The 14,006-nt window shown below is 40.7% G+C and overlaps 1 protein-coding gene across 4 annotated transcripts in view; it reads right to left on the bottom strand.

Moving 5' to 3' along the window:
- The window catches only part of prkcaa (protein kinase C, alpha, a), a 146,817-nt gene that overhangs the window by 131,076 nt on the left and 1,735 nt on the right, over window positions 1-14,006 (bottom strand). For all 4 annotated transcript variants that reach the window (XM_037098137.1, XM_037098159.1, XM_037098148.1 and 1 more), the window contains exon 2: window positions 12,071-12,102. In XM_037098137.1, coding sequence (XP_036954032.1) covers window positions 12,071-12,102 — 32 coding nt within the window. The remainder of the gene's footprint in view (window positions 1-12,070; window positions 12,103-14,006) is intronic.

Here is a 14,006-nt window from a genome sequence, read left to right as displayed (position 1 = left end):
GATAATGTGTGCTCACTTTGACTTCCTATCAGTTTCACTCGTGGTTGTGAGTTGGGTTCTGTTGTTTTCCATTTGTCCTCAGCTGGCCTCATCTCCATCAAATTCAATAATGTTCCTACACTTCTCTGAATTAGAGGTAGCAATCTCAAGGCACCTCAAGATTCAATTCAGATTCACAGGGCAACAGTGCAATACAGTTATTATCCATGCATCATTTCTAGACATGATTTGTTTTTACTCACTGTGTGACTACTTGCTACTTTTAAAAACACAATGGTATCATTAATCAAACTGGAAATAGACAACTTTCTTGCTTTAACTTTTTCATTCTGAAGTTATCACTGATTGCACAATGAAATGGCTGTAGAAGAATAAGACCATCTGCATATGGATGCTTTGGACAGTAGCCAGAACATTAGCAATAGCTCTGTTACTGATAATATCTTTGAGACAGTGATGCCAACAGTGATACCTAAAAGAAACACTTAAAGGGGGTAAAGTTGCAAAGTTGTCTGTTGTACACTTACACCAAAACAACTTACTCAACTTACTTCCATTACCTTTTCTTATATCATCATTTCCCTTAGCCATCTTCACCAAATTCACGCAACACTCATGTTTACGCTCACTTAGTTTCACCATCTGGTTGGTGTAAATTTAAGGAATGTACTTTCAGTCTTACAAAATTGTTATTGACATTTCTACATGGAGAAATAATCTTCTCAGGCTCAAGAGAGAATCATGATTCCCCCCCGTCCCAACCCTGAATGCACTTTCAACAACAGCTGAACAACTCAACAGGAATGTTGCATCCATACATGTAGGCAGATAGAGCAACATACTGTACTGACAGTAGGGCTGGTCGATGCAGCCTTGAAATAATCATTGCGATTTGGGCTCTATCACCTTACACAGTAAATTGAGAAATATTATGAGATCTCCTCAAAAGCCTTTCATATTTTTGAAAAAATATTTCTATCAATCAATCTTGTGACAATATTGCAAGGATGACTATTGGTACTTTCACAAAACATTAACACAACAACATTTTTGATAAATATTCATCGGTTATGTCGGTATAATGACAAGTATGTCAAGGCAAGTATGAGAACAAGTAGAACCAGGAAAAGACAACACTTTTCCTCTTTTGGCATACCACTATGTAACGATATCCAAAATCTAATTCAAATTCTATTTTGACCCGTACTAAGTAAATGCCATGGCAACAGCTAGAAAGCATGACTTCCCAGTTAAGAAGAAGCAGGTCACACATGGAAATGTTATATGGCGTGTTGCATCATACTGTACAGTACAAAGGCTGCTGTCAGTGCAGAAATAGTATCTCAGCCTCCTTTACAATGGATTCATTTATGTGTGATTGCTACACACTGCCTTGCACAGCGGAATAGGGAGTCAAGAAGTAGACCACTTCTGTATTAGTCCTCACTGAAAGTAAACAGTGTCACTTGTTTTATGGCTCTCTTTTACCAAAGATATTACTCTGCTAGCACAAAAGGACAGAAAATGATTTCCAATAATAAATATGACACTCCTGACAAATCTGTATTCATGAACTGTAAAACTAGCTCGCTACAATAAATATCAACTATAACCATACCTGACAAGCCAAAAGAGGGAATCACTTTGTGATGAGGCTCTGAGAGTTTGGCTCTCCATGCTGCATCTGCATGCTCTCAACCCGAGTCTGTTATGACCCAGCTGCCAAACGTTTCCTCCTGCAGGAGCTCGAGCAAACACAGAGCAGACCCCACGACACAGACCTGCTGGCTAGGCCTTCTCCTCCAGCCCACACTACATGGGTACACTGTCCATACAAATTTGTTCCACATACATCGACACAAGCAGACACAGTATTACACAAAAATACTGTTCCTCCCTAGTTCACAAGGCCAAGCATGAGGAAGTATAGGCCTTACTTAGCATTTTTTAGATTGTATTGCTGCTTCAAATGAACACCGGAGCAGTGTTGATGGTGTAGTAAGTAAAAGCAGAAGTTGGAGCAGCAGTTTTGAGGTTGGCGACAGATTGCCTCATGCATGCTGGTTTAGATAAAATGTCGCCATTATCCAGTAGAGGTTAATAGATAGCAGTGTTTCCCACACATACAGTTGGGGACTGAGACAGATAATCTAGATTGTGATGCGACCTTTCCTGTTAAAAACATAGGCCTACTTATGTGTTGCTTTGTACAAACTTGTCAGAACAAGGTTGTTCGACACACTGTGGTTTTGAACAGCTACTTAATTAACACGCTTCCTCTACACACGCTCTCCTCCTGTTATGACAGTGGAACTGAACCAAAAGTTTGTTTTTTGGGTGACTTTACAAAAAACATGTTTCAGGTAGAGAGAAAAACAGAACGACGAGAGAAACAGAAACACTATGTTGAGCTAATGCAGGCAAACTTGTAAAGCTATTCTAATGAAAGCTGATTCTGAAAAGATTCTGATCAGAATATATATTTACAGTGGTGTAAATGTTGTTAGAGAGATTGGCTGAGAGGGATTACATATTCTGTTTTAGGGAAATCATAAAACTGAGGCCTTGAGGTCATGTGTATTTAAAAGTTTAAAATTGCAGTGGTTACCATAAAAGCATCATATCTATAGACACAAGTTTATAGACAATTGCATTACAGCTATACAAATTCTGTTAGCTCCCTACTTAACAATGCATTAAGAGCAGATATTTCCCTATCGAATCCAATGCCTGTCTCAACAGGGGAAATCACACATCCAGCAAAAAGATAAATTGCCAGCCCAAAACAATCCGCAGCACTCTTTGGGCGTGGCATATAAACAGAGAATTAAGATTATCATCACTGCAAATATCAAAGCACTGGAAATTCCTACATAGTTGTAGTCACATCTAAAGAGGGCTGAGAGCAGTTAAGTCAAATGCAGTATTTGAGCCAACATGCAAGAACCCAAATCCGGGAGCTCAGAGTTGTTTGTCATAATTTAACAACAGCACAAAATCCTGACATGCTTTGCTGTCACTGTGTTGTCCAACTGATAGAGAGATGGAAAAATGTGACCATTCAAATTCCATGTGACATCAGCCTGACAGCAGGAACGTGGACGTCATCCCACCTGGGACTGCTCAGCCGGTCCCCTTCCTGCACACAAATCCCCTTATCAAACTGTGAAACAGATTTGGGCTACATCATGACAGCATGCAATCAGGAACTGAACAGGGCTCTATTATCTCATGACATGCAGGTGTCAGAAGATGTATTTCCCTCCATGCAGGAGCCACCCTGTGCCAAGAAACAAGCAGAATTGCATCGACGTGCTGTCCAGGTCTCCATGGAGGCCCAGAAAGTAATCTAATACTGACTCAGAAGCATGGAGAGAAGAACTGCAGCAAGGGAGCAACCAACATCACAACACACATTTAAAATATTGACATGTTTTACTGAATGTCAGCGCTCTGGCACGTAAATCTAGAAAGCAATGTTAATGATGAATTCTGTAAGCACTGGGATTTACATATTCTGACACTGGCTGACAAATATGATAAACAGCAGCGTTTTTACAGTGCAAACACCACGTTAAACAGTGCCAAACACAATTAGAGCCATGAGGCACATTCTGAACACAACACGGCATCTTCCCTAAATGCATGGTGGGAACTGAGGTGATAAATAATGCATACCCCCATGATGGATTAATCTAACCTTAATGCAGCTGGGTGGAATTGCCTGGGAAGAAACGGGACGAGAGACAAGAGGCTTTCAAGGAAATTCAAAACAGCCATTCAGTTTACTTTGGCAATGCGGCTTCTGGTCTGACACAAGCTGCTAGCCGGCACCTCCAAGTCGACATCCACAGTGATCAGGAAGGCTTTAAGACACATACAGTTGGCCATGAGCATCTCTAATATGTTTGGAATCCAATTTTGACCTGGAATGTGTCTGTTTCGTTTCATCAAAACTAAAATACTTGTCTGTTTCAATGCATCTGCATGCTTTAAAGGAGATTTCAAAACATCCAGCAGCAATTATGTAACACAGTATATCCTAAAACTACATTAATGCATATTGTCCAGACCTACTGTATATAATACATTTTTGCACCAACATCAGTTTTATTTACAATGAGACACTACACACAAATCAACACACATGATCGACTACTACAGCATTATGCAGATGGGTAGCATTAAAATCTGAGCACTGACAATTTACAGCATGCAGCAGTCCCCATGCAATAACAACACAGTAATCCACTAAACTATTAAGCAAAATGAAATTCTATTTTGTGTTCCTGATCACAGAATATGATCTGTTCTGTAATGTTTCTGTATACAGCAGATCTACATCCAGGAAACGACCAGGAACAGACTAAAAGAAAGTATTTAGCAGCATAACTACCTTGAAACAAGTTGAACATGTTCAATCCTGTGCAATCTTATCTGTTATAGCTGTGCAAGAACAATGGTACCACCAGTAGTGCACCACAAATGTGCAATAACCTGGCAGGCTGCAGCTGCAGAACATGAGGCTCACTGTAAGTACTAATCATTGATATCACCACTAGTTAGCAGATCCCCGTCACATTAACCTTGGCGACTTTTGTGCTTATGGATCCGCTGGCAGTGTGGATTAAAAGTATTAAAAGCAATAGCTAACAATTGTTTTAATTTCTGGTGAGCGCGAATCCAAGGTGGTGACTCTCCAGGGTTTCTGCAGCTTTAAACAAGTCAAATTTAAGACCGTTTTTAAGAACATTTAGAACTAAATTTAAGACCTACACGAAATAGGAAAAAGCAAGGGAAAATAAAGTCCCAAAATTGCTTTAAAAAATAACCAAATTTATTGCCATTCACAAAGCAATTCAAACAATGCAGAACAGAGTGTGTGTGTGTGTGTGTGTGTGTGTCAGGGTTATTATAGATTAAAATTTTCATTGGTTTGTTTTTATTTCAGTTTAGTTTTAATTAGTTTAAAAAGTGATCAAGCAGTTTTAGTTTAGTTTTTGTCTGGGCATTTAATTGAATTTAGTTAACTGTGATAACCTTGCAGCTGTAGCTCAGTGGGTAGAGCAGGTCAGCTAGTGACCGGAAGGTCGTCAGTTCAAATCCTAGCTCCAGACTGAGCTGAGCTGCATGTCAAAGTGTCCGTGAGCAAGATACTGAACCCCAAATTGCTCCTGGTGTGCGGTTGGCACCTTGAATGGCAGCTTAAATTGAGATTGTCAAATTTTAGACTTTTTAAGACCCCATGGAAACCCTGCCCTCTCACAGCTGGGGTATAAGAGCTTTTACTGCAGTGGATTTGCTGGAGCAGCCTTGGTTATCATGGTCTCTGTCAGTCAGGCTACATCTCTGCAGGCACAAGGTAGCACTGCTGGTCACAGTCCTGATAACCATCTACCGTCTATAGCATCTATAACATTTTATTTACACAATCGACAGCTGTTCACTGCTGTATCAAACCACAGGCATTGTTTGGATTAGTTAAACTAAAAGGCACAGAAAAAAATCCTGCTACTCTGCTACTCCAATAAAAATCTCATCTGATATGATAAATGTCTTTAATGCCGACATACTGTTAGAAATTGAGATGTTACTATTTAATCTCAATGTGTAAAAGGCCAAATGCTGTATCAGTTTAGTGTATTTTGTTGTACTGTATTTTCACTGAAGAAATGAAAGTCTCAGTCTCAAAATGAGGAATAACCGGTGATGGAATGCAATTAATAATTAACACGCAGAACTGATAATGTCTTTACCATCAGTAAAATCTTATCCCTAGCTTGATCATTTATCCACAGTCAAGTACGTAACTTGCCAACTTGACTGACATGTGTGTCCCTTGACAAAGCCCTTATGTAATCACACAGTGACCATCTAAAGACAGAACAAGTGTCCTCCTATAAACAGAACCAACTCTATGCATAGCTCTATGTCTCTTCTGGGGACCCAGGAGCAATGCTAAATATAGCCTATGTTGAACTCTGCCCCCTTCATCTGTCTCACACACACACACACACACACACACACACACACACACAACTCAAATAGTTAACATTGCTTTGCCATGCTCTTGTGTTTGGCCCTTTATACTGTTTTCTCCCAGAATTAGATGGACATCAAGATAGAATAATTCAATAATTACAGACCTTTTGAGTGGAGCAGAGCAGAGGAGGGTCATCTTGACGTGTGTGTGTGTGTGTGTGTGTGTGTGTGTGCGTGTGTGTGTGTGTGTGTGTGTGTGTGTGTGCGTGCGTGTGCGTGTGCGTGTGCGTGTGTGTGCGTATGTGTATAGCAACAGAAAGTGGCCATATTGGAGCAACCCAGTGGGCAGCCACCCAGGACTCAGGCCACTCTGAGGCTAGTCTTCTGGCTGTGAGCCCATGAAATAACCAAACAGAGAAACAGGCACGTAGGTTAAAGGACAGAGATGAAAGGATGAGAAAGAAAATCAGCTGTTAGCATCAAAGCGGTTAGCAATTAATCTGGCTCTGTTTTCGCTCCACTTTAAAGAGCCTACAGAGGAAGGTGCAAACAAAGGCTCGGCCACTGAGGTAACAGAGATGAAGTGACGACGACAGCACGGTGGTTTGTGGTTTTACAGCCCGACTGAGGATGCAGACTCATTAGAGTCTCATGACCACAATCAACACAGCTTTCATGTCTCCATCACGCTCCATTTCTGCTCACAGTAATGTCTTGTAGGCTCAAATGATGGGAAGCAAAATTACGTTTGAGGCTTTAAAATCTAAAATTGTTTCAGAAATGAAAGATGATGCCCGTGTTCTGCCCTTACTTTGAAGTTTGCATCGCTTCTTCATATTTGTGCAGGTAAATAAATAACTAAATACGTAAACAAACAAATCTGTAGAATCTACTGATTTTGACGGTGAAAAATAGTGATCAGTGTTTCCCAAAGGCCAAGATGATGTACTCTAAATGTCTTGCTTGTTCACAACCCATAGAGGAGTAAAGAAACAAGAAAATAATCACATATAAGAAGCCGGAACCAGATTGTTTTTTGTTTTTCATTTTCTTGAAAAAATTACTCAAACTGATTAATTTAAGAGTTGACAACTAATCGATTACTCATTTCATCATTGCGGCTCCGTAGTGAACCACAGCCAGTGCTCAAATATGTTACTTGTACATAACCTGCCTTCTTTTTCTGACCGCCACGGTGCTGAAAGTTGAGTTTACCTTTCCCTGGACTGTCAACAGGCATTATAGGGATGACAGTGTGGCGGATGTGCACAAGGATATTTTGAGAACTGTCCAAACAGTGCGCAGCACAAGGTAAACAAAGCCGCTTCATGTTCACTGATGGGGTCTGGTGCACAGAGATATTTGTGTTCCTTATTATTTGTCTGACGCTGGGAGTTTCATCTAATGTGACAAACAAGACGACTTACCAGCAAAGGTGACCGTGGATTTCTGTTGAATTGGAAATACATAAAATATTTACATATAACTATGGACTTATTTGCTTAAATGCTTATTTGATAAAGAAAATGTGAGGGAGGATTGACAAACTGCATCATACTTGTTCTTTCTAGCCATTACAAATCACCCAGTACTTAGTTGGACTTATCATAATGCATTTTGCAGCACAATTGTTACACAGTACTTCTTTCTGTAGTAGGTCTGCTGTTAGTTTTTATTCTCATTACAAAATCGCCACAAAATTGGTCCAGATGTGTTTGGCTGCCAGACTAAAATCAGTGGTCAAACAGTCATCAACCTTTATCTGCACATGTCTGCACTTGTAAGGCTATATATCAAGTAGTCCTCTCTCTTGAGAGGCAGAATAGCAATACTCATTAGCCTCCTCCTTGTGGGTATCAGGGAAGGGGAAAGCCTCAGGTGGAATTCGGTTGTCTATATTCTGCCAATAATGGTCCAATCCAACGAGGAACATAGAAGATCTCCCTATGAAACCGCTGAGCAAGAGCAAATCCATCAGCGTCAACACTGGAGGAATGATCTGAATTAGTTGCAGTGAACAAACCAGAAACAGAGACTTCCACAGCCACTACTGAACACTCTTTTCTCCTGGAATAACAAGAGAAACACTTCATAAAGACTTTGTGTTGTGATTTTACCTCTCCTTTAATTTCCTTCCTGCTTTTTGATGAAATATGCCCCCAGACACTCTCAAATTATAGTCTGCACGAAGCACTTTAATTTCATCTGCTGCTGTTTTACCAAGAGGCCAAAAAAGAACATCAAATTGCGAGACAAATATTTGGAGTCTGAGGAGCAATTTCCTATCAAAGGAGACCAGAACGTGCATTACCAGCGTCAGATGGAGCAAAAGGGTTAACACTGATACAATTTGAAATAGTTTTAATACTGTTTGCTTGGCTGTTTTTGTGTGCTTACAGCAGTGGGGCACAATGGGGTCATGATAGCATGTACATTATGTTAGAAAAGTCACTTTGTGGCAGAAATTCTGGAAAATCCTAAACAAGGAAATACAGTATTATTATACCAACACTCTTATAGTAAGTGTCAACACAGCTGCCCTTGAAAGAGGGAACTTGACCCCAAACACTTAAGGAGGGCTGCTCAGCAGCTCAACAGAACACTATAGCGCTCTATTAACTAGTGTAGCTGCATTAATGTGAAACAGGTCACAGAACAGGGTTACACTGGCACCTTAACCTTTGGTCATATCGGCGCTCCAAAGGATCAAAACCAAATGAGAATCCCTGACCCTCAGCCCACATTGTGAACTTAACAAGATCTGAACGCTGAATCTGCTGAGTGACATGGGTACAAATTGCCCGCCACTACAACAATGTCAACTAAATGGTGATTTGAGACACCCTGCTGCACAACAGCGGCAGGCCAGAGCCTTGAAATAGGACTCCGCAGGAGAAGTAGCCATTTGACAAGAGACAGAATGGTTTCCAGCACAGATACCATCTAGAACGGTGGTTACTGATAGGCTTGTTTGTTTCCACAACATTAACTTTCTAACATTTCATCACTGAGAGTGGTCTGATTTTTATTCACTTGAAGCCAAAAAAGTCCACCCTAAACATAATGAGAATATACTGATTTAATGTGCTGTCCTCCAGTATATCCTCACAACGTACAGGACGAGGCAGCATTAGCACTTCATCCTGCACCCTAACATGTTGCATCATTAGCAGCCTTGCAACTCTTGAGGGTTTTCATAGTCAGATGTTGTTTTATGCCACTCATATAATGATGATATAGTGCACCCGATCAAATAGCAATGCACTTGAATTACTTAGACATAAGAATCAGAACGTGAAAAAATATGAAAATACCCTTAATGAATAAATTATGAATAAAATAAAACCACACAACCAAAACAATAAATCAAGTGTAAATATAATGTATATAATGTAATATTATGTCTTATAATGGTAGTGAAAAATGTGCTAGCTATTCCAGCATCATGTTGGCCACAATCTTATAACAGAGGTGTAAACACGGCAGGCAACATCGAGGTCAGCAAAATCACATCAACAGCTCAGTAAAATAAGATTTGTATGATATGATAAAACATGCATTTGCAATAGTTACCGTGACAGACCATGACCCATGACACACAGCAGTGACTCATAAAAGCCTGATCATGCCTCACAATTTCAGGCTCAGCACCACGATAACCTACACATGTGGTGTAATTGTGTGCAGCCCACACCTTTTTCTTAGTAAGGAGGCTGAAAATTAAATGTCAGTCTTGTTACAGAAATGCCTCTCTCCACTTTATCACTTAACTGTCATTTTCAAGGAGTTACTGAGAGGCTCTCTGCCTCTGCTGGAAGACTTAAAACCCTCATTTTATAGGCCTTTTAGCTTAATAATTGATTACCTTTCTCTTTTTCTTCTGAATAGCTGAAGTGTAACCAATCACCTTCATGTTCATATGGCACACATTATTTATTTAAAAACAGATCCAGGCACAGATTTCCACTAGAAGGAGGAGTGGTCAGTGTTTTAGTGGTGCAGTCACTCCAATCTCCTACCTGGATGTTTTTAATGTTTGACGCAGATGAAAAAAGAAAAAAGTCCAGAGCAATATTTGTGCTCAAGACCTCTCCTCGTCCTTCTAATCATTCAATTTATCTTTTTCCGCATCAAGAGCGGTGACGGTAGTGGTGAGGCAGGAAGACAATGACAACCTGCTGTGAAAGCAGGGGAGGGGGTTGGCGGACGCACTGACGATAATGTCAGGTTATGCAAAAACATGTTATGCTGTCAACACTCCCGACACCTTGGACTGACTCATTACTGAGCCTGGTTTCACCCAAGTACAAGCAAACAGTCTGAGAGCCGACTGCATCTCACCTATGTGAGAGGAGATCACATAGATGAGTGGGTGTTGGGCCGTGTGCAGTCACCCGCCTGCTGGGGAAGATTTACATGTAAACACATGACATGCCTGCTCCTATGTGGGCATTTCCCAGACACGCTAGACACTATGACCATCTAAATGCATTGATGGGATGAGCAATGATTCAATAAAGACCTCTGCATGCCTCACTCTCCCTGACGCTCTTGAGGGAAGCGCTTCTGATTCATTGAGATCAAACGCCTCGCATGGCAAAGTGTTTTTCTTCACGTGTAGCGACTGTATCCTGTTCTACTGAACAACTCGGTGAGAGGAAATCCATCCACAGAGTTTCTATTCAGTCATCCACTGTGACACATTTGAACCTTTTTCACAAACTTGCCTCGGATGATGTAAACAAGAGCCGTCATCCAGCACTGACAAAATTGAAAGAATTACACGAAAAAAATGCAACAATAAATGCCTGTGACTGCAATGATTTTAATTCAGAGTGTCTAGAGTGTAATGACGAGCCTAGAAAAAGAAGCCCGCTTCACATACGGCACTGCAATTTGACAAAAATGCCCCTATATCCAGATACATGTTACCTAAAAGATCATGTATGATTATCTGAAACATACATACATGTTGGGATGTATGGAGATATTGCTTTATTATGTATGGTAAAATGTGTAAATGTACATATATGGAAGATGTCTAATGTAAGACAACAATGTAATAACAGTTCATGTATGTTAACATGTGAGTTTATATTGTGACACATTTCATTCGGTTTTCATTGCATATCCAATATCCGGATACATAGCCCACACGGCAACCCTGAAGACAATACGGTACCTCCCTATATTAAGACTACATCCGAGTGAAATATCGGTTTAACATCATCTGCGCTGCTACCTGGGCGCTCACTAGAGTCGGACTCTGGCAGGCCCAAATGTTTCCACATTAGATGAGGAATTCTCAGAGCTGATCCATGCTAAAGCTCAAAATGGAGGGTTGACGGGAAATCCACCTCTGGTCCTGACGTGGGCAGCAAGATCTGTCCATATTAGTGCATTTTGTCCCTCTTCTCTATTCCTCTCTGTCCCCGATATTCGCAAAAAATAGTCTCTCCCTTTCATTTTCAGCTCAGACAGCTAAAACCAAACACACTTCTGTGAGCCCCATTTTGTCGAACTACTCGTTACCAGCAGACCTGTTTTCGTTAATTAAAAGCTTCACCTTTTAGAAGGTACTTCACTGACAGCAGGCACTTAAACAGCACATCAAATTCCAGTTATAACTGCCAGTAGTGTCACAGACATAAAAGGCAACTCATGGTATCAGAGGGAACCAACAACAAACCCAAGTACAGTTCTAGATAGGCAAAAGATTGAATAAACACTGTTACTCAGGGCGCATCTTCCTTCATGAGCCTCGGATAACATGATGTAGACACATCATGACACTACAATGACTGAGAGTAAACAAATAATGCCATGCTTGCAAAGTAGCAAACAAATCATGAGGGGGATGGAAATAGTGTGCAGGAAATGAAAAATATGAAATATAAAATTGTGTCACGTTATCCATGCTCCTCAACAGTGAGAAGAAATAACCAGAGGCATGCTCACAGACAAATCTGTTATCCACATATGTACTTCCCCACACACACACACACACACACACACACACACACACACATACACACACACAGAGATCTCATATCTGAATGAGTCAGATGTCAGTCAGTTGTGTTTTTACCTTGGCACTGGAATCCTTGTTTTCCAAACCCCCTGCGAAAACAAAGAAGGCTGAATTAAGCAGTTGTTTATGCTCCTTCTCACTCACACACAGCCAGTCCTCTCATTCATACATACATTCATTCATACAGGGACAGGCTGTTGTTGCATAATGTACATCAGAGCTTTCAATTCTTCATATTCTGCTGGAAGCATTTGTTGTCATCTCCCGCGACCAAAACACTAAAATGAATATTTAAGAAGACAGTATACTGACAGCTACACTCTGTGACAGCGGCGGAGGGTTCAGAGGGGATGCAGGGGACAAGAACAACATGAGCAGTAGCAGAGAGCTTTTATTTTTGATGAACCATTTGCCTGAGAGCTTTCTATTCTATTTTATTTTGAATTGTCACCTGTTGCCTGAATTTTACATGGACATAAATAAAGACATTTCCACACAGAGAGAGCACAAATTGGAGCATAACATTGTTGAAGCCACACTTAAGCCTTGTTTTATGAACAAAAGCACATGGACACTCCTCCACAAGTCCCCTTAGTTCCAATCGAGGTTTACGCTGATGCTGCATCAGACAATGATTATCAAGGTGCATGGTTCTCCAATGTTTTGTGCACTAAGGCACAACAAAGAGCAACCATAAATGTGAGGGAACAACTGTATTAATGTAAGAAAAAACCTCTCCAACCTGTCATCTAATCATTCCGTACTTGCTTGTTTCTGGTTTCCTGGAAGGATTTTTTCAGGTATAGAATTTGCCTCTTTATTAGGAAATGAATGTGTATGAAAGACTGCAGGGCACCAACTTATCATTTCCATTGGTCTCATCGATGCACCTGTTACTGGTTTTTAATATTCCAGTAATATCTGAGGCTGATGTATTTATTTGAGTTGGCCAAGCACTTGTAACTTTTAAACAACTGAGGGTATTGCAGTTTCCTGTTGCCTGTGCTGTGGCTTAAATTAAGAAAAATGTTCATCTGCACCTTTATTCCTGTTTTCAGTCATTAACATTATTTTATTTTCATCTTTTTTTGTTGTTGTTGTTATGTAATAACTTTCAAAATGTATTATTGGGTGCATCTAAATGGAAAACTATGCACACCAGTGAATCCAGAGTAGAAAGTCAACTCTGGAGCCTTGTAAAGTAGATAAAAAAAACAGATTCATTACTTGTTGTATATTGCAATAGTAGTCTATGGTTGTGACAAAACCCCTCACAGCATTCCATCTGGGGACAACTGATTTTTGTGCTTTCAACTTTGGAGCAACATTTTGGCGAAGACTGTCTTGTTTCAACATGACAACGTTGCCCATGTGAAATGCGCAATGTCCACAGAGCGATATTATTTTGAGTTTGGCTGAAAGGACTTGACACCCTGCGCGCACGTGACCCTCGACCCCGTCGACACCCTCGGGAGGAAATGAAACGCGGTCTTTAAGCGAGGCTTCATCAGAACACATCAGTGTCTACCTCACCGTAACGCTCTTGTGGCTGCATGGGAGCAAATCCCAGAGGAGTGAAGGCCGTACCAGCAGCAGATTAACAGCCATGGCTTTGGATAGAGGTGTACACTGTACACGCAGAAGATTTTTTCTTAGGTTCATCATACTTTTTTTTATTATATTTGTTAAACTGAAAAAGTAAAAATGAGCAACACGTTTTTTGTTGCATTAAGGATCAATCCAAGTGTTGATTGATTCACCATGAAAATCAGCGCAGAGAGGCCGCCCTTCTGTCCTTTATACGGCAAATCAACAAGTTCTTGCTGTTGCTGCCTTCAAGTTTCACGTTGAGCCCGTGCTTTGCTGAGGAATGAAGCACAGGTCACGCTGTAAAACTGTCGAGGTTATGAGCCACAAGCGGTAAATGGCCTGAGCTCACACTCCCACCTGCAAACAGCACAGGACCGGGAACGTGGGTGCAACTCTACACGGC

Source organism: Acanthopagrus latus, chromosome 1, assembly GCF_904848185.1.
Source record: "Acanthopagrus latus isolate v.2019 chromosome 1, fAcaLat1.1, whole genome shotgun sequence".
Lineage (NCBI taxonomy): Eukaryota > Metazoa > Chordata > Actinopteri > Spariformes > Sparidae > Acanthopagrus > Acanthopagrus latus.
The sequence above is the reverse complement of the archived record's forward strand: the minus strand, read 5'-3'. Positions and strand labels throughout refer to the sequence as shown.